This window comes from Falco punctatus (assembly GCF_963210335.1).
Source record: "Falco punctatus genome assembly, chromosome: 19".
In the NCBI taxonomy this organism is placed as follows: Eukaryota; Metazoa; Chordata; class Aves; order Falconiformes; family Falconidae; genus Falco; species Falco punctatus.
Window position 1 is genome coordinate 45,359 of NC_137599.1, and position 17,132 is coordinate 62,490.

The 17,132-nt window shown below is 63.1% G+C and overlaps 2 protein-coding genes across 5 annotated transcripts; both read left to right on the top strand.

The window, feature by feature from the left end:
* The first annotated feature begins 39 nt into the window (after positions 1 to 39).
* Positions 40 to 7,218, top strand: CXXC1 (CXXC finger protein 1). 3 transcript variants are annotated; one of them, XM_080369344.1, is made up of 15 exons: positions 40 to 183; positions 281 to 378; positions 553 to 653; positions 891 to 1,006; positions 1,100 to 1,255; positions 2,077 to 2,103; positions 2,588 to 2,737; positions 4,070 to 4,177; positions 4,626 to 4,810; positions 5,211 to 5,418; positions 5,533 to 5,643; positions 6,208 to 6,257; positions 6,422 to 6,518; positions 6,630 to 6,782; positions 7,056 to 7,218. In XM_080369344.1, exons 1-15 carry the CDS (start codon positions 181 to 183, stop codon positions 7,194 to 7,196), a joined length of 1,704 nt encoding a protein of 567 aa, XP_080225470.1. In that variant the 5' UTR covers positions 40 to 180; the 3' UTR covers positions 7,197 to 7,218. The 3 variants fall into 3 exon arrangements, with proteins under 3 accessions (XP_080225470.1, XP_080225471.1, XP_080225472.1); XM_080369345.1 differs by having other exon boundaries at positions 2,702 to 2,737; XM_080369346.1 differs by lacking the exon at positions 2,588 to 2,737.
* Positions 7,219 to 7,920: 702 nt separating this feature from the next.
* LOC308055423 (methyl-CpG-binding domain protein 1-like) lies at positions 7,921 to 16,938 on the top strand. 2 transcript variants are annotated; one of them, XM_080369342.1, is made up of 17 exons: positions 7,921 to 8,045; positions 8,725 to 8,856; positions 9,426 to 9,540; positions 10,016 to 10,275; positions 10,534 to 10,619; positions 11,372 to 11,412; positions 11,546 to 11,683; positions 11,915 to 12,049; positions 12,143 to 12,193; positions 12,283 to 12,339; positions 12,444 to 12,521; positions 13,871 to 14,035; positions 15,354 to 15,464; positions 15,547 to 15,627; positions 15,716 to 15,802; positions 15,881 to 15,961; positions 16,315 to 16,938. In XM_080369342.1, the coding sequence occupies exons 2-17, from the start codon at positions 8,747 to 8,749 to the stop codon at positions 16,804 to 16,806; spliced, it is 2,088 nt and encodes a 695-aa protein (XP_080225468.1). In that variant the 5' UTR covers positions 7,921 to 8,045; positions 8,725 to 8,746; the 3' UTR covers positions 16,807 to 16,938. The 2 variants fall into 2 exon arrangements, with proteins under 2 accessions (XP_080225468.1, XP_080225469.1); XM_080369343.1 differs by lacking the exon at positions 13,871 to 14,035 and having other exon boundaries at positions 16,315 to 16,936.
* Positions 16,939 to 17,132: the final 194 nt, after the last annotated feature.

Here is a 17,132-nt window from a genome sequence, read left to right on the forward strand (position 1 = left end):
CGCGAGCGCCGCCATTTTAGGGTCGGGCGCGCCTTCGCCGCGGCCATTTTGTCTCTGGGCGCAAGTGTTGTTCCCCCCCTCCACCCGGAAGCGGAAGTTTGACACGTTTCCTCCACTTCCGGCTGCGGCGGAGCTAGTACGGAGTCTTCCGTTGGAGGCAACGGCCGCGACAAAGGCGCGATGGTGAGGGGAGGCCCGGTCGGCTGGGACCGTTCGGGGTGGGGTGGGGTGGTCTGGGGGCCTGGGGGCTCCCGTAGGCCCTGATACCGCGTCCCCACAGGACAGCGAGTTCTCGGACGCGGAGGCGGGCCCGGGCGGGGAGGAGAACGCCCCGGTGTATTGCGTGTGCCGTAAACCCGACATTAACTGCTTCATGATGTGAGTGACGGACGCCTGGGTGCCTTGGGGGGGGTGTTGGTGGGGTTCCGGACGCTTGCGTCCCTTGTGGGGAGCGTTGGGAGGGGTTCCCGGACACCCGGGTTCTCCCAGAGTGGGGGTTGGGGGGTCCCGGAGGCTCCAATACCCTGGCTGAAGCTTTCCCCATCCTCGCAGCGGCTGCGACAACTGCAACGAGTGGTTCCATGGCGACTGCATCAACATCACCGAGAAAATGGCCAAGGCTATCCGGGAGTGGTACTGCCTGCAGTGCCGGGGTGAGCCTGAGCACAGGGGTTCCCTCTCTGGGGGCTCCCGGGGGCCGGGGTCCCTCTCTGGGTGAGGGTTTGGGGGTCTGTGTTGAGCTTTAAATGGAGAAGCAGTGGGCCTGGGGTGCCTGGGTGGTTTTTGTGGGGGTGCTGGATGCCAGGGTCCCTTTTTATGGGGGTTTGGGGAGGCCTGGGTTAGGATTGAGACGCCTGGGTCCCCCTGACGCTGTCCTTTCCCCCCACCAGAGAAGGACCCCACCCTGGAGATCCGTTACCGGCACAAGAAGTGGCGGGAGAAGGAGCGGGAACATGAGAGCGCCAAGGCCCAGGAGCTGGCACTAGAGCAGGGACGGGCTGCCAAGGTAGGTCTGCAGCAGCAGGGAGGGGTCTGCGGCGACAGGGAGCTAGATACATAGGTGTCCCCCCACAACGCCTGGGTGTCACCCCTGTCACAGATCAAGCGGTCGGCACGCATGTGTGGGGAGTGCGAGGCGTGCCGGCGCCCCGAGGACTGTGGGCAGTGCGACTTTTGCCGTGACATGAAGAAGTTCGGGGGCCCCAACAAGATCCGGCAGAAGTGCCGCCTGCGGCAGTGCCAGTTGCGTGCACGGGTGAGTCACGGGGCCTTGGCGTGGGCTTGGTGCAGCGTTAGCGTGGGGCTAGTGCATTAAGGCAGACTTGGCATGTTTTTAGCGTGGTTATTATGTTTCATCTTTGGTATGTTGTTAGCGTGGTTTTAGCATGTGCTTATTGCATCCTTGGTGTGTTAGCATGTCCTTAATGTCACCTAACATGTTTTTAACCTGTTGCTGGTGTGATCTTGGGGTGTGTTTGGTCTCCTGTGTATTCGTAGCACATGCTTAGCAGGCTCGTGTGTTACGAGTGTGGCCCTAGTGTGTTACTAATGTGTGTTTTATGTTTTGCTAGCATAGTCTTAGGGTGTGGTTCGTGTGGCATTAGCATGGCCTTAGTGTGTGCAGGGGTTTTGGGGTACATGGGTCCTGGGGTGTTGGTGGGAGTAGTGGGAACGTGTCCCTGATGTGGCTCCATGTCACCTTATCATGTGTCTCCACTGGGTCTCTGACATATCCTTGACATGTTTGTGTCAGTGTCCTGTGTCCCCAATGTGTCAGTGTCCTGTGTCCCCATGTCACTGGCACACCCCCAGCACACCCCCACATCCCTGACGTGTCCCTGCATCCCCTTGTCACACGTCCTTGATGTGTCAGGCTCATGACGTATCTGTGTCACTGTGTTGTGTCCCAGACGTGTTACGTGTCCCCTTGTTGCCATGTTCACGTCCCTGACGCATTCCCAATCTCTCCCTACATCCTGGATGTGTCCCTGACACGTTCCTTTGTCAACGCGTCCCATGTCCCTCACGTGTCCCCACATCCCTCCCATGTCCCTGACGTGGCCCTCCTCTCCCCAGGAGTCCTACAAGTACTTCCCCACCTCGGTGAGTCACCCGGATGCCTGAGTGCCCCCAGGGTGGGGGAGGGGGGCTCCCGGACGCATGGGTCCTTGGGGTAGGGGACCGGGTGCCCCTGGATGCTGGGGTCCCTTGGGGTGGGGGAGGGGTCTTGGGTGCTGGGGTCCCCCTGGGTCAGGGGAGGGTTGATGCCAGGTCCCACCCACCCTGAGGCTGCAGTGTGGGGTTCTTGTGGGTCCCCTTTTGGGGTGGGGGTGTCCCTGGGTCCCCTTTTGGGGTGGGGGTGTCCCTGGGTCCCCTGACATGCAATGCGGGGGGGTCTGGGTCCCCTGCGTCCCCCTTGGGTGCAATGGAAGGGGGGGTATGGGACCCCCTGGGTTTGCTATGTGGGGGTTCTTGTGGGTCCCCTGGACACCTGGGTGCCCCAGATGCTGCAGTGAAGGTGGGGTGGGGTCTGGGTCCCTGGGGCAGGGGGTGCCGGCTGTCTGGGTGGGTGCTGACCCCCCCCCAGCTGGCGCGGGGGCGCGAGGGGGAGCTGGAGCTGCTGAAGGAGCAGCTGGGGGCAGCGGGGCCCCCCGAGAGCCTCTCGGACGAGGAGCTGCCACTCGACCCCCGGCTCTACCAGGAGCTCTGCACTGGCACCTTTGACGAGCACGGCCTGGTGAGTAACCCTAAACTCAAACCCACCCCCGCAGCACCAACAAACCCTTCCCCCTGCCCCAAAGGGCTCACATTCTGCTCAGGGGACCCCAGATCCCTTGGGACTAGCCCTAAAATGTGACCCAGGAGCCCTGAATTCCTCCAAAGTCACACCCAAATGAGGCAGATCCTGCTGCAAGGACCCCAGATCCCATCAGAATTGCCACAGAATGGCCCAGGTTCTGTTCTGGGGACCTGAAATGCTTTGGAGTTGCCCCAAAATGGACTTTGCGGGCCTCAAATCCCTCCACAGTCACCAAAAAAGTCCCCTAAAGCAGCCCTAGGACCCTAAACCTACTCATAATCACCCCAATCCTGCCTTGGGGATCTCACGTTGCCCCCCAAACCCACCTGTTGCACCTATCATGGCTTGTACATGCATGTCACAGCATGTTTTCCCATGCTGTGGCATGTTATGCCTGATCCCCATTGCAGCCATCTCCATCTGCGTCCCGACACGTCATGACGTGTCCCGACGTGATCTCACCCCCTTACTCTACTGTCATTGTGCATGTTGTGACATGTCCTCCCGTGACATCACACATGTCACAGGGTCCCTGTATGGCAGCATGGGCCACGTTGGGGGTCCCCATGTCACAGTCCACATCCTACTGCACGCTTTGATGCATTGCGACACGCTTTTAGCACGTCAAGATACTTCAGCGCGTTTTTAGCATGTTGTACACTTTTCAGTGTCAGAGTCTATTGATGCATGTTGTTGGCATGTCTGGGCAGGTTTTTAGCGTGTTTAGGCCCCCTAAAGCATATTTTAAGCAAGTCAATGGTGTCAAAGCACATTCAGGCATGTGAAATCATGTTTTAAGTATGTTTAAGCACACTAAGGTATGTTTTAAGCATATTTACACATGTGAAAGTGTGTTTTAAGCACACTGGGGCATGCCAAGCCATGTTTTATGCATGCTAAGGCATGCAAAGGTGTGTTTTAAGCATGTTCTGGCACACAGGAATGTTTGAAACAAGATTTGGTGTGTCAAAGCGTGTTTTAAGCGTGCATAGGCACCCCAAGGTGTGTTTAAAGCATGTTTAGGCACACAGATGCGTGTTTTAAGTATGTTTACTCATAGGAAAGCATGTCTTACATGTGTTTTTGTGCATTAAGGCATGTTTTTATGTGTTGAGGTGTGCTATGATTATGTCACGTCATGTTTTTAAAGCACCAAAATGTCGTCTTAGCCCATGTCAGGGTATGTTTTCCCATGTCGGGGTGTGTCTTGGCAACGTGCGGTGTGTTTTTGCAGTGCTGAGGCATGTTTTTGCTGTGTCCCTGATGCAGCCGTGGCTCAGTGACCCTGAGGACGCCCCGTTCCTCGACCCCGTCCTGCGCAAACGCGCCGTCAAAGTCAAGCACGTCAAGCGGCGGGAGAAGAAGTCGGACAAAAAGGTGGGGTCCAGATGGCCTGCTGGGAGCTACTGGGAGTTACTGGGAGAGCACTTGGGAGGTTCTGGTGGGCACTGGGAATTGCTGGTGAGCTTGTGGGGGTTACTGGGAGGCCCCGAGGATTACTGAGAGGGCTGCTTGGAGCCGCTGGGAGAGCTTTTGGTGATGTCTGGGAGGAACTGGTGGTTCCCAGGGCCTTAAAGGTGTTACCTGGGGCTTAGTGGGAGCTGCTGGGAGGCCCTGGGTCTTACTGGGAAGGTCATTGGGGCCTACTGGGATGGCTCCATCCATCCAGTGGTGATGCCCGAGAGCCTTATTAGCCTGAACTGGGGGTGACCTGGAGCTAGAGTCCTTGAGGCTTACTGGGAGGTCCACCAGGAGCTACTGGGATGGCTCCTGGTGGTCCCTGGAACCTTCCTGATGCGAACTGGTGCTTACTGGTTGGTGGCAGAAGGAGGAGCGGTACAAGCGGCACCGGCAGAAGCCGCGGCACCGGGAGCGCAGCCGGCACCTGGAGCGCCCCGACGCCCGCGACCCGGCCGGGCTGGGCCAGTGCCTGGGCCCCGGCTGCACCCGCCCTGCTCGGCCCCCCTCCAAGTACTGCAGTGAGGCCTGTGGCGTCAAGCTGGCCGCCAAGTGAGTATGGACCAGTACAGACCAGTAGAAACCACTATAGAGTGGCACAGAGCATCCTAGAGCCGTATGATCTCACAGTAGATCCCGGAGCAGCATGGACTGTCCATGGTGCCCCTGTTAAGCCCCGCTCCCTCCCTGGTCTCTTGGCCAGACTTACAAGATCCTGCTGACTGGATCCCAGGATGGATTCCCCCCTTCCCGATCCCAGAGATCCTGGGGTAGTGGGGACACCCTAGGGCGGCCCCATGAGCTCTGTCTCTTGTGCCATCTCGCAGCCAGATCGACAAGATCCTGCTGCAGTGGGTTCCAGAGTGGGTCACCCACCAGATCCCAAAGTCCTGGGGTAGTGGGAGCACCCTGGGGCGGACCCATTAACTCGATCTGCCATCCCACCTTGCAGCCGGATCTATGAGATCCTGCCGCAGCGGATCCAGCAGTGGCAGCAGAGCCCCTGTGTGGCGGAGGAGCACGGGAAGCGGCTGCTGGAGCGGATCCGGCGGGAGCAGCACCAGGCCCGCCTGCGGCTCCAGGAGATGGAGCGGCGCTTCCACGAGCTGGAGGGGCTGATCGCCCGCGCCAAGGGGCACCCACCCCGCGAGGACGAGGAGGTGGGGTGACACCGGGATCTGCCCCCCAGCTCCCCAGCAGTGGGATCCCAACACCAGGATCCACCCGGATGCTGGGATTCCTCCCCTGATGCTGGGATTCCCCCTCCCCCTCAGAGCACGGAAGGTGACAGTGAGGACACGGACCTGCAGATCTTCTGCGTGTCCTGTGGCCACCCCATCAACCCCAAGGTGGCCCTGCGTCACATGGAGCGCTGCTACGCCAAGGTACCTATGGCCCCTGTGAGCGTCTGCGGGACCCTGTAGGAACCCCCAGAACTTGGCAGCACCCCCCGGATACTGTAGGGGCCATAGGGACTCTTGTTCTGGGGGTCTGTGGGGCATATAGGGGTCCTCCGGGGTCTATAGGGGCCATATGATAGGTTCTGTAGGGGCTATCGGGGCTCCCTGGGGCTTGAGGGGGCCGTATGGATTTTGTTGGGTTCTGTAGGGGCTATCGGGGCTCCCTGGGGCTTGAGGGGGCCGTATGGATTTTGTTGGGTTCTGTAGGGGCTTGAGGGGCCATATGGAATCTGGGTTTGGGCTCTGTAGAGGCTCTAGGCTTTGTCTGGGGGCCATAGGGGCCATATGGGGTCTGAGCTTGGGCACTATAGGGGATACAGAGGCTTCACTAGGTCTATAGGAGACCCCCACATCTATAGGGGCCATATGGACCCTGTGTGGGGCTCTTTAAGGGGCTGTAGGGTCCCTCTGGGGACTATAGGGGCCACTGAGGGGTCTGTAGGGTCCCCGGCCCTTATAGCCCCCCTGACCCACCCCCTCTGCCGGCAGTACGAGAGCCAGACCTCCTTCGGCTCCATGTACCCCACCCGCATCGAGGGGTGAGTGGGGCTGGGGGGGAGGTGGGGATGCCCCTGGGTGCAGGATGGGGGGGGGGGTTCCCCCGGGTAGGGGTGTGGTGGGGGGAGGGGATCCCTGGGTCCTGTGGGGGAGGGGGGCACCCAGAGGCCTGGTTCCCCCTCCCCCACCATCCCGCCTCCCCCAGGGCCACCCGCCTCTTCTGCGATGTCTACAACCCCCAGAGCAAAACCTACTGCAAGCGGCTGCAGGTGCTCTGCCCCGAGCACTCGCGGGACCCCAAGGTGAGGAGCACCCCGGGGTGCCGTGGGGCGCCCCCCCCGACCCTGTGCCCCCCTGGGTGCCATGGGGTGCCCCCCTGACCCTGTGCGCCCCCCCCCCCGGGTGCTGCGCAGGTGCCGGCGGACGAGGTGTGTGGGTGCCCGCTGGTGCGTGATGTCTTCGAGCTGACGGGCGACTTCTGCCGCGTGCCCAAGCGCAAGTGCCACCGTCACTACTGCTGGGAGAAGCTGCGCCGCGCCGAGGTCGACCTGGAGCGTGTCCGCGTGGTGGGTGGCCTTGTGCATGTCCCTCTGTCCCCAGGGGTGGCCCCATGGCCCTGCGGGGGGCTTTACGGGTGTCCCCATGTCCCTGACCCTGTCCCTGTGACCCTGGCAGTGTCACCACGTCCCAAGTGATGTTCCTAGTGGTGACCTAGTGTCCCCATGACCCTGACTGTGTCCCCAGCGCTGTCCCTGCAGTTCCTTAGTGTGCCCTCACTGCTGTCCTGGGGGTGTCCCCCTTTCCCGGGGTGTCCCTAGCGCTGTCCCTTGCCCCCGCAGTGGTACAAACTGGACGAGCTGTTCGAGCAGGAGCGCAACGTGCGTGCAGCCATGACGAACCGAGCCGGGCTGCTGGCGCTGATGCTGCACCAGACCATCCAGCACGACCCCCTCACCACCGACCTGCGCTCCGACCGCTGACCCCAATAAACCGCTGCCCGTGTTGCCACCGTGGTGTCTGTGGGGCTGGGGGTTTCTGTGGGGTTCTGGGGTGTCTATAGTCTCCTGGATGTCCCCGGGGGGCTTCAGGGAGCTGTGGTGCTGTGCGGGCTCTGGGTCAGGGGGTAGGGGCTGGAGGTCTGGCTATAGGGTATGGGGGTCCCTATGGGGCTAGTGGGGGGAGGCCCATATGGGGGGTGGGAGGGGCCGCTGTAGGTCTGGGGGTGTCTGTGAAGCTGTCAGGGCCTCCTGTGGGGCCACTGGGGTCTTATAGGGTCGGGAGGCCCCCATAGGATGTGGACGTGGCTCTATAGGGCCATGGAGGTGCCTATGGAGCCGTCGGGGCTCTATAGGGGTCCTGCGAGGGCGGGGGCTCCATGGGGGAGGCGGGAGGCTCGGTAGTGCTGATTAGCATAGCCCCACCCCCGGTGCGCGGCACTCATAAACTTATCCCCGCCCGCTGTGTCACGTGCCCCCGCGCGCGGTTTCCCGAGGGGAGCCGGAGGAGGAGCCGCGTGGTCCGTCCGTATTAGCATAGCTCCGCCCCTCGTCCCGGCGGGGGGGGCTGCGCGCGCGCGGGGCTGTGGGTTGGTGGTGCCGTTGTCACGTGATAGTCGCCGCCTGGGTCACGTGCAGCGCTCCAGCCCGCCCTCCGCTTCGCCCTTTCCTCATTGGTCGCCGCGGCTGTCACGTGCCCACGCCCCCTTATCCCGCCCTTCCCGCGAGGCGCTTCCGCTTCCGGCGCAGGCCCCGCCCCGCCCCTCCCCTCGCGCCGGGCCTCGCGCCGGCGGCCGCTACTGCGCCACGATCGGGAGCGCGATGGCCGGGCCGGTACCGGGGCCGGGGGGAGCCGCGGCCGGGGCGGGGGGGGACGGGGAGTTGGCGGGGCCTGCCCCTGAGGGGCGGAGTGCACGGAGCGAGGGGGAGGGGGGGCCGGTTGGAGGAGGGGCGGTTGGAGGGCTGCGGGGAGAGGGGGAGCGACGGTTTGTGAGGAGAAAGAGGCGGTTGGGGAGGGGGAGGGGCGTTCCGGGGGTTTGTGATGGGGGAGGGGCGGTCGGGGGGGCAGGGTGGGAGGGGGTGCTTGAGTGGGAGTGGTAGCTTGAGGGTGTTTATGAGAGGAGGGGGGGGTTTTGGGTGGGGAGGGGGCTTTTGGGGGTGCCTGGGGGGGAGGGGCGGGTTATGGGGGGTTTCTGAGGGGAAGGGGAAGGGGCAGTTAGCGAAGGGGAGGGGCGGCCTGCAGGGTGCCGGGGGGGGGGGGAGGGGGATTAACGACGGGGCTGTGTTTGGGGGGTCACGGGGCGGGGGGAGGAGCCGCGAGGGGGAAGGGGCGTGCCGTGGCCGTGTTTGGGGGTGGGGCTTGAGGGAGGGGCCTCAGCGCCACCTGCGGTGGGCGGGGCTAATACGAGGCAGTGCGGGGCCTCGGTGTTGCCTCCGTTCTCTGCATCGGCCGTGGGGGGATGTGCGGAGCTGGGGTGCTGACCCCCCCTTCCCCTTCCCCCCGCTCCTGCAGTAGCCCTCCTCCCGCCCCCACGATGACTGAGGACTGGGTGGAGTGCCCCGCCCTGGGGCCCGGCTGGAAGCGACGGGAAGCTTTCCGGAAATCTGGGGCCACCTGCGGCCGCACTGATACCTACTACCAGAGGTACCCCTCCCCCACCACTCCCAAGGGATGGGGGCATCCCCCTGGCCTGCCTTGGGGGGGGTGGGCTTTGCTCAACCCTCACCACCTCAGGTCCAGGCCCCATTTCCCACTTTTGGGGCTCCCTTTAGCTAAGCAGTACCATCCCATCCCCGCCCCCCCCCTTCCCAGGGTGGTTTCAGCCCCCCCTACAGCCTTTTCCTTCTCCCAGAAGCACTTTGGGGGTCCCCTGTGTTTCTAATTCTTTGCAAAATCTCTGTTACTTATTTCAATTCCTGCTTTACAGCCACTATCAATCTGAAGCTCCCCCTAATTCTTTCAAGACCCCCCAGGCCATTTTGGTGTCGTAGGGAGCCACTATGGGGTCACCCGGGGTACATTGAGACCCAAAATACTACTGAACCCCCACTTGTGCCCCCCCCCCTCCAATTTTATCCCTTTTGTGGTTTCCATTCCCTTGTTCCATTGCTTCCCTTGCCTTTTTGGGGTGCTTTCCTGAGTCAGCTGGCAAACCCCCCCCCAACCCGCTGTGGTTTTGGGGACCCCCCACCGATTTTGGGCACCCCTCCCAGCCCCACAGGGGAGAAGTTTCGCAGCAAGATTGAGCTGAGCCGGTTCCTGGGTCCTAGCCGTGACCTTGGCAACTTCGACTTCAAGAACGGGCTGGAGCACTCGGGCCCCCCCAAAGTATGGGGGCGTTCCTTAAATTCCTGGGAGCCCCCGAAAAATCAGGGGACCCCAAAAAAGGCTGGGAGAGGGGGAAAATGAATATTCTGGGAGGGGGGTGGCCTGAATTTAGGGGGCTCCCCAAAACTGAGAGGGGGGATTGGGGATGGGGGGGGAATCCTCCAGGTTGTCAGAGGGGAGAAACCAGGGGGCTGAAAATTGGGGCGGGGGGGTTCCCCCTAAAATGGAGGGATTTAATGGGACATGGGGTGGACACACACAATTGGGGGTCCCTACAACAGGGGAGGGCTGTAATATGGGGGTGCTGTCAGGGGGGGTCCCCAAAAGGGGGGGGAAGAGGGAGCCTCAGATTGGGGGGGTAGGGGATCCTAATCTAGGGAAAACATAAAGGGTACCCACGTTGGGGGGGGACATAAAGTGGGGTCCCCAGAATGTGTGTCCCCTTTCCCCTGACCCTCTGTTTTTCTCTCTCTAGACCAGGAAGGGCCCGAAATGGCGCCCACCTGTGGGGCACCCCCCGGAGCCCCCGCCGGAGCTCCCCCCCGCCCCGGAGGAGCAAGTGGAGGAGGCTGAGGCAGTGGAGGCCCTGCCCCCCCCAGCTGAGGCCCCACCTTCCCCAGCACCGAGCCCACCACCCCCAGCCGAGGCCCCAGCCCCGGCCCCCCCACCCCTCCGCCTCTCACGACGCACCCGCAAGCGGCCACCCCCAGAGCCCCCCCAGGACCGGGTGGTGGCGTGAGTGAGGGGGAGGGGAGTTACCGGGGGGGGGGGCGGGGCGGGGGATGACAACGGATGCCAGGGGAGGGGGCACCTAGATGCCTGGGACCCCCAGGGTGGGGAGAGTCTGCCCTTTGGTGGGGGGAGGTGGAACCTGGCAGGGGCGAGGGGAGGGTTGTCCAGATGCCTGGGTCCCCACTGGGGGGTGGGGAGAGGTGCACAGGCACCTTGTTCCCCGCCCCTCCCCCCCCCAAATGCCTGCTTCTCCTCCTCCAGGTGCTGCGCCAGCTGCCAGAGCGTCTTCCCGGGGGTGACACTGCCCAGTCAGCGCCGCTGCCGCTGGCTCTGTCCTGAGTGTCGCGGTGAGCCTTCTTCCCGCTGCTCACCCTTCTCGTCATGCTCCCTCACGACGTTCCCATCCCCCCAGCCTTCGTGCCGCAGCCTTCCTCCCGCCACTTGTCCTTCTCGTCACGCTCCCTTGCATCATTCCCATCCTCCGAGCCTTCCTGCCGCTGCTCACCCTCGCGTTGTTCCTATCCTCTGGCCTTCCGCCGCTCGCCCTCGTCGTGCTGCCTTGTGTTGTTGCCATCCCCCGAGTTTTTCTTGACGCATCATCATCATCTTTTGAGCCTTCCTTTCTCCATCATCACCAGTTTATTCGGAGCTTTCATTCCTATTGTAACTTTCATTCTCCTGGTCTAAAGTTTTTTTATACTATCACCCCAATATTTCTCCGGGCGTTCCTCCTGCCATTGGCATCGTGGCTCTTTTCTGAGGCTTCCTCTCCTTTCTCCTCATGCTCTAAGCCTTTCACCCCAATTACCATCATTCTCTGAGCTTTTCTTTCTCTCCTTTTCCTTTTCAGGGTTCTCTGGGGGGTCAGGGGGTCCTAGGGGGTCAGGGTGCTCTGAGAAGAGGTGTCAAGGGGGGCTCAGGGTGCCCTGAGGGGGGGTCTCAAGGGGGGTTCTTGTATAAGGGGGATGTCACTGTGTCCCAAATTGTGGTCAGGATGTGTGTAGGGTCTCCCAAGGGGGTTGTGGGGGGAGGTCCCGGTAGGGTCTGGGTGCTCTCTGACCCCTCTTCTCCACACCTTGTGCCCCCCGCCCCCCGCCAGCCCAGAGACGTGACTTCAACCGGGAGCAGCGGTTCTTCAAGGTACCGCTGGGACGCGTGAGACTGCAGCCCCCCCACCCTTTTTTTGTCTCTTCTTTTTGGGGGAGGGGGTGTGTGTGCATGGGGAAGGGATGGTGCTCCCCTCCCCCCCTCAACACCGCTCCCCCCTCCCCAGCGGGTGGGCTGCGGTGCCTGCCAGGCCTGTCGCATCCCCGAGGACTGTGGCATCTGCAGCGCCTGCGCCCGCCCCACCCCACCCCCCGCCCACCCCCCCAAGTGCCTCCTGCGCCGCTGCCTCCGCATCGTCAAGAAGGTACCGGGTCCTCGCATGTCATCGTGTGTTGTCGTGTCCCCCCCACCTCATCTGCAGCCCCCCCATGCGTGTGGTGGCAGGGTGACGTGTGGTGCTGTGTTCTTGCCCCACTGTCATCCTTGTCACCCCCCCCATCCCTTGTCACCCTGTGCCCACACTCGTGGCTGCGTGCAGAGGCGTGTTGATGTATGTTGGTGTATGACACATGTTCCTACGTGTTCCCGCGCTTAGGGCCTAGGCTGCGGCTCCTGCTCGGGCTGCCTGGCCACAGAGGACTGCGGCACCTGCTGCATCTGCCTGCGCCGCCTCAAGCCCGGCCTCAAGCGCCAGTGGCGCTGCCTGCGCCGCCGCTGCCTACGCCCCAAGGTGAAAGTGCCCCCCTGGAGGCACCCCCTTGTGCCACCCCTCCCCCTTGTGCCACCCCACCCCCCCCTTAACCCCCACCCCCTGTCCATGCAGAGGTCAGGGGTCACCAAGAAGACGACTTACAGCCCCCGCAAGCTGACGGTGGTGAGTTGGGGTGCCTTGGGCGGGTGGGCAAGGCTTGGATCGCCCTTCCCTCACCCCCATATCCCTCTATTCCCCCCCCCCCTTTCCAGAAATGGAAGCCCCCCGTGGAGCGGGAACCCAGCGCCACCCCCAGCACCCGGCATAGGGTGAGTGTGATTCCTGGGCCGCCCCCCCCCCGCCCCCCCCCCATCCCAGATGTCTGGGTCCCCCCCGCTGACCCCCCCTCCCCCAACTCCTACCGCCTTTGTAGAAGCAGCTGAACAAGGTCAAGGAGAAGAAGAAGCCAGGGAGACCCCCCAAGCACGCTGGAGCCCGCGGTGGGGGCGGGGTGAGTGCCAGCCGACCCCCCTTTTCTGCAGGTGCAGCTATTAGGGGCTGGGGGGGCGTAATGTGCCTAATAGCCGGGCCTGAGGCCGTTGAGTAGTGAGTACTGTAATGCTTGTAGTATTTGGGATAGGGGGGATAGTTGGGGTGGTGGAAGCGTAACGTTGCTAATGTCTGGTAGTAGTGTTGGGGTGTAGGTACCGTAAGAGCCCCAATAGCTGCTCCAGAGAGGAACAGTAGGGTGCAGGTACCACAGCGATCCTAACAGCAGCTCCAGCAGCTAATGTTGGGGTGCAGGTACCGCAATAGCGGGCTGCTGCTACCGTAACACCCATAATAACCACTCCCAGGGCTAATGTGGGGATGCACGCATTGGAATCGTGGGGTGCACATACCGTAACACCCCTAGTAGCCACTCCAGAGGGGCTACGGTGTGGTGGTGGTGCCGTAATGGCCCTAAGAGCTGCACCAGGCCCTGGTGGCGGGGTGTAATTCCTGCGGTAGCGTGGTGCTGGGACCGTCGTGTTCCTGTAGGTGCACTGAGCCACGATATTGGGGTTTGGGGACCGTGTGGCTCCTAATAGCCATCCAGAGCCTAATATTGGGGTGCGGGTAGCAGAACAGGGGGGTTCAGGTACTGGAAGGTTCCTAAAATGTGTTCCGGAAGTTAATATTGGGGTTCAGGTTTTGAAATAATGGGGCGCGGGTACTGTAACACCCCTAATAACTGTTCCAGGGCTTAATAGTGGGGTTCTGTTACTGAAGTAACGGGGTGCCGGTACATCTTAATATTGGAGTTCAGTTACTGGAATAGTGGGGTGCAGCTGCTGTAATAGCTCTGTGCAGCGGTAGTGGGGTGCAGGTAACGTAATCCTCCTAGTATTGGTACCAGTCCGGTTACTGTAATTCCCCTAAGAGCTGGTCCACGTGCTAATTTTGGGGTCGGAGCTACCCTGCTAGTTGGATTCAGGTACCGGAATGTTTCTGACAGTGAGGTTCGGGTACCCCAGCACCCTAATTGTGGGGTCCGGTTACCGTCCTGTTCCTAATAGCTGCTCAGGGCTCAACACCAGGGTCCAAGCCGCCCTAATAGTGGGGGTCAGGACCTGTACTGCCCCCCGTAGTGGGGCCTGGGTGTCGTAATACCCGTAATAGCTGCTGCAGCCTTAACAGCTGGTTTCAGCCTAACTCACCGCAACGCTCCCAACGCTGCCTTGTGCTGCTGTAACATACCCGATAGCTGCTCGTGCACTAACGCCAGCGCTGAGCTCGGACCCTGCCGGGGTGGCGGGGGGCACAGGGTGGGTGTTAGTTGTGGGGTTCAGGGGGGGTGACCCCGCTTTCTGCCACCAGCGGGGGGTGCGAAGCCGGGGCAGCCGGCGGTGCGGGGCTTGCGAGGCCTGCCTGCGCCCGGCCGACTGCGGCCGCTGTGACTTCTGCCGGGACAAGCCCAAGTTCGGGGGTCAGAACCTCAAGCGCCAGAAGTGCCGCTGGAGGCAGTGCCTGCGCTGCGCCATGGTGGGTGCCCCCCCCCCCCGCTTCCCCTCCTCCCTCCTAGTGCCTCCCAGTAGCTCCCAGTATAACCTCCCAGTAACCCCCGGCCATCCCTTTTCGCTCCCCGCTCCCCATCCCGGCAAGCTGATGGCTTCTGCCGGGGAAACTGAGGCACATGCGAGGCTGGGGGGCTCCCCCTGCCCACCCACAGCATGGGGCAGGGCCTTGCTCAGATCAGTACGGGCCAGTTCAGGGGGGAGTTGTTTGACCACCCACGTTGTGCCTGGGTCCCCTTTTCGGTGGGGGGTCACCCGAACGCCTGGGTCTTCTCTGCATTGCTTGGCTTTGGGGGGGGTCACCCAGACACCTGGGTCCCTTTTTGGGGGAGGGGGAGGGGAGGTCCCCTGGACACTTGGGTCCCCTTTGGTGGGGAGGGGTTGCTCCTGCATCTTTCTCCCCCTCCCTCCTGCAAATCCGTGCTCTCCCTTCCCCTCCCCCCCCAAAAAATCGGGGTGCCCCCACCCCCGCTGAGGTCTCTCTCCCGGCGCAGAGGCGGCTGCTGCCGGCGGGGGGGGGTCCTAGGGGGGCCCCCTGGAGCGGTCACCCCCTCCCCCGCCGCCGGCCCCCCCGCGCCACCGCCCGGAGCCGCCGCCCACCCCGCCCCCCCCACAAGGTAATGGGACCCCCCTTTTCCCAGGGGGGGACCCTCCAAAATACTCCCTCAACCCCCCATGGGACCCTCACACCCCACCCCCCCAAACCCCGGGGTCCCCCCCTAATATATAGGCCCCCTCCTCGAGTTCTTTCCAGATATATGGGTGCCCCCAAATTTACCCCCCCCTAAATTCCCCCCCCAAATTTGGGGACCCCCCCCCTCTTGCTGTGCTTGCTCTGCTGCTCTGCTCTATGCTGCCTCACCCCTCCCTGCACCCTCCAGGGGACCCAGGCGTCCAGGAGGGGACCCAGGCACCCGGATACACCCCACCACCCCGGGGGACGGGGCGTGGGGTGGGAGGGTTAGGGAGGGGTTGGGGGGATAGCCGGACGCCTGGGTCGTCGTCGTCCCCAGCACCCCAAGGCTTGTGTGTGCCTCAGTTTCCCCCCTTTTTTTTTTTTTTGGGGGGGGGGGGGGGGGGAGGGAATGTCACTTCCCGGATGCCTGGGTCCCTTTCGGGGGGTGGGGGTCCCTCCACAGATGCCTGGGTTCCCTGTCCATGGGGTTGGGGCAGGGTGGGGGGGTTTCCTGCATTTTGAGTGGGGGGTGGTTGGGTGCCCAACCAGCTCTCTGTAGTCCCCCCCTGATGTGCCCCCTCTTCTTTGTTTCTCTTTTCCCCCACTGCAGGACAAGGAGCACCCAACCAGGGGGGCTGAGAAGGGCCCTGGCCCCCCCCTGGGACCACCCCTGCACCTCACCCCCTTCAGAGAGGAGACAGGACCCCTCCCCCGCCTCGAGGTGAGACCCCACCCCAGACACCTGCATTCCCCCCTGGACACATGTGCCCACCCCACTAACACGCCCTCTTTTTCCCTCCCAGGACCCCCGGCTGGGGCTTCTCATTGCCTCTGCCCCCCGCCTCAAAACCACCCCTCCGGAGCCCAGCGTTGCCCCCGGCCCGGTAAGAGAGACCCACCTCCTGGATTCCTGGCTTCCTTCCCCGCCCCCAATCTAACCCCTTCACTTTCACTTTTTTTTTTTTTCTCCAGCCCCACCCTGGCGATTTGGGGGTCCTGATCGCGGCCACCCCCAGGGTGAAGCAGGAGCAGCCACAGCCCAGCGCCTCCCTAGTGCCGGTAAGGGGGGGGTCCCAGGCACCTGGGAGTGGGGGTCTCCCCTCCCTGGATACCTGGGTTCACCCCTGCCCCCCCCAGGTGCCCCCCCGGCTCCCCCCGGCTCAGCTGGTGGTGCTGGATGAGAGCGAGGAGGAGGAGGAAGAAATGGGCAGCAGAGTGGTGAGGGGGGGTCTGGATGCTAGGGTTCATGGCTGGGAGGTGGTCTTGGGGGAGACCTGGGTCATGTGGGGAAAGGGGGTCTTGGGGAGGGTCTTGGGGAGGGTCCTGGGGGTCTCTTGTATTTCTTAAGGGGACTCTCAAGTATCGTGGGGGTAGGGGTGGGGTTTTGGGGGGACCTGGGGGGGGTGGGCTAGGGCTCTTGGGGCTGGGGTGGTGGTGTTTCTTCAGGGTGGCTGTCATGGTCACTGGGGTGGGGGGTCCTAGGGCTTCTTGGGGGAGGGGGTTCTTGAGGTGGGGAGTCTGGGGGTGTCCCTCCCCCATTAACCCCCCCCCCCCTTTTTCTCCTCCTCCAGCCCCGCCCCCTGCCCCCTCCCCCCCCCTGCTGGCCGGGCGCTTTTTTGGCTGAACTGGCAGAGATCCCTCTCCCCGCTCACTGGGGGGTGGTGGGGGGTGACGAAGATGAAGGCTCAACCCCCACCTCCCCCAGCAGCACCCCCTCCCCGCTGGCCCCTTCCCCGCCCCCCCCAGGGCTCCGCCTGGTCCAGCGCTCCCCCCGCTCGCCCATGGCCGCCACCGTGGTGGTGCTGGCCCCTGGGCTGGCATTCCGGGTGCTGGTGGCCCGGCAGCGCCCTGTGCCCCCCGGGCATGAGGTGCTGACCCGTCGCCCCCCCCGCCTGCGCTCTGTCGATGACCTGGTGGAGCTGCTGTGTGACCTGGAGGCGTATCGGCCCTGCCCCGGCCCCCCCGGAGAAGCCCCCCGGCCCCCAGCCCCCCGCTGCCAGGTCTTGGTGCCAGGGGGGAGGTGCTGCCGGCCCTGCCTGCTGCTGGGGGGGGGCGGGGACTGAGGGGGGGCAGGGGGGGCTGCTGGCTCACCCATCACTGGGGGGGATAAGTTAAATTTGGGGGGGTGGGGGGGCTGATGGCTTGCCCATCACTGGGGAGATAAATTAAATGGGGGGACTGATGGCTTGTCCATCACTGTGGGTAGAAATTAACTTGGGGGGGTGTGTGGGTGTGATGGTTTGCCATCACTGGGGGGAGAAAGAGGGGGGGGGGGGCAAAGGTGAGGGAGGTGTGTTTAGATGGGTTGCTAGGGGGGATATAAAAATAGGGGGAACCAAAGTTTAGGGGTGCTGATGGCAAGGGGGGAATAAATGGAGGGTGGAAAGCA

Bases quoted from the DNA above. Each gene is read 5' to 3' on its own strand.
- CXXC1 (XM_080369344.1), top strand. The intron at 4,178-4,625 runs GTGGGGTCCAGA...GGTTGGTGGCAG, and splicing joins AGAAGAAGTCGGACAAAAAG to AAGGAGGAGCGGTACAAGCG. The intron at 4,811-5,210 runs GTGAGTATGGAC...CCCACCTTGCAG, and splicing joins GGCGTCAAGCTGGCCGCCAA to CCGGATCTATGAGATCCTGC.
- LOC308055423 (XM_080369342.1), top strand. From the start codon at position 8,747: ATGACTGAGGACTGGGTGGAGTGCCCCGCCCTGGGGCCCGGCTGGAAG. The intron at 9,541-10,015 runs GTATGGGGGCGT...TTCTCTCTCTAG, and splicing joins AGCACTCGGGCCCCCCCAAA to ACCAGGAAGGGCCCGAAATG. The intron at 12,340-12,443 runs GTGAGTGTGATT...CCGCCTTTGTAG, and splicing joins CCCCCAGCACCCGGCATAGG to AAGCAGCTGAACAAGGTCAA.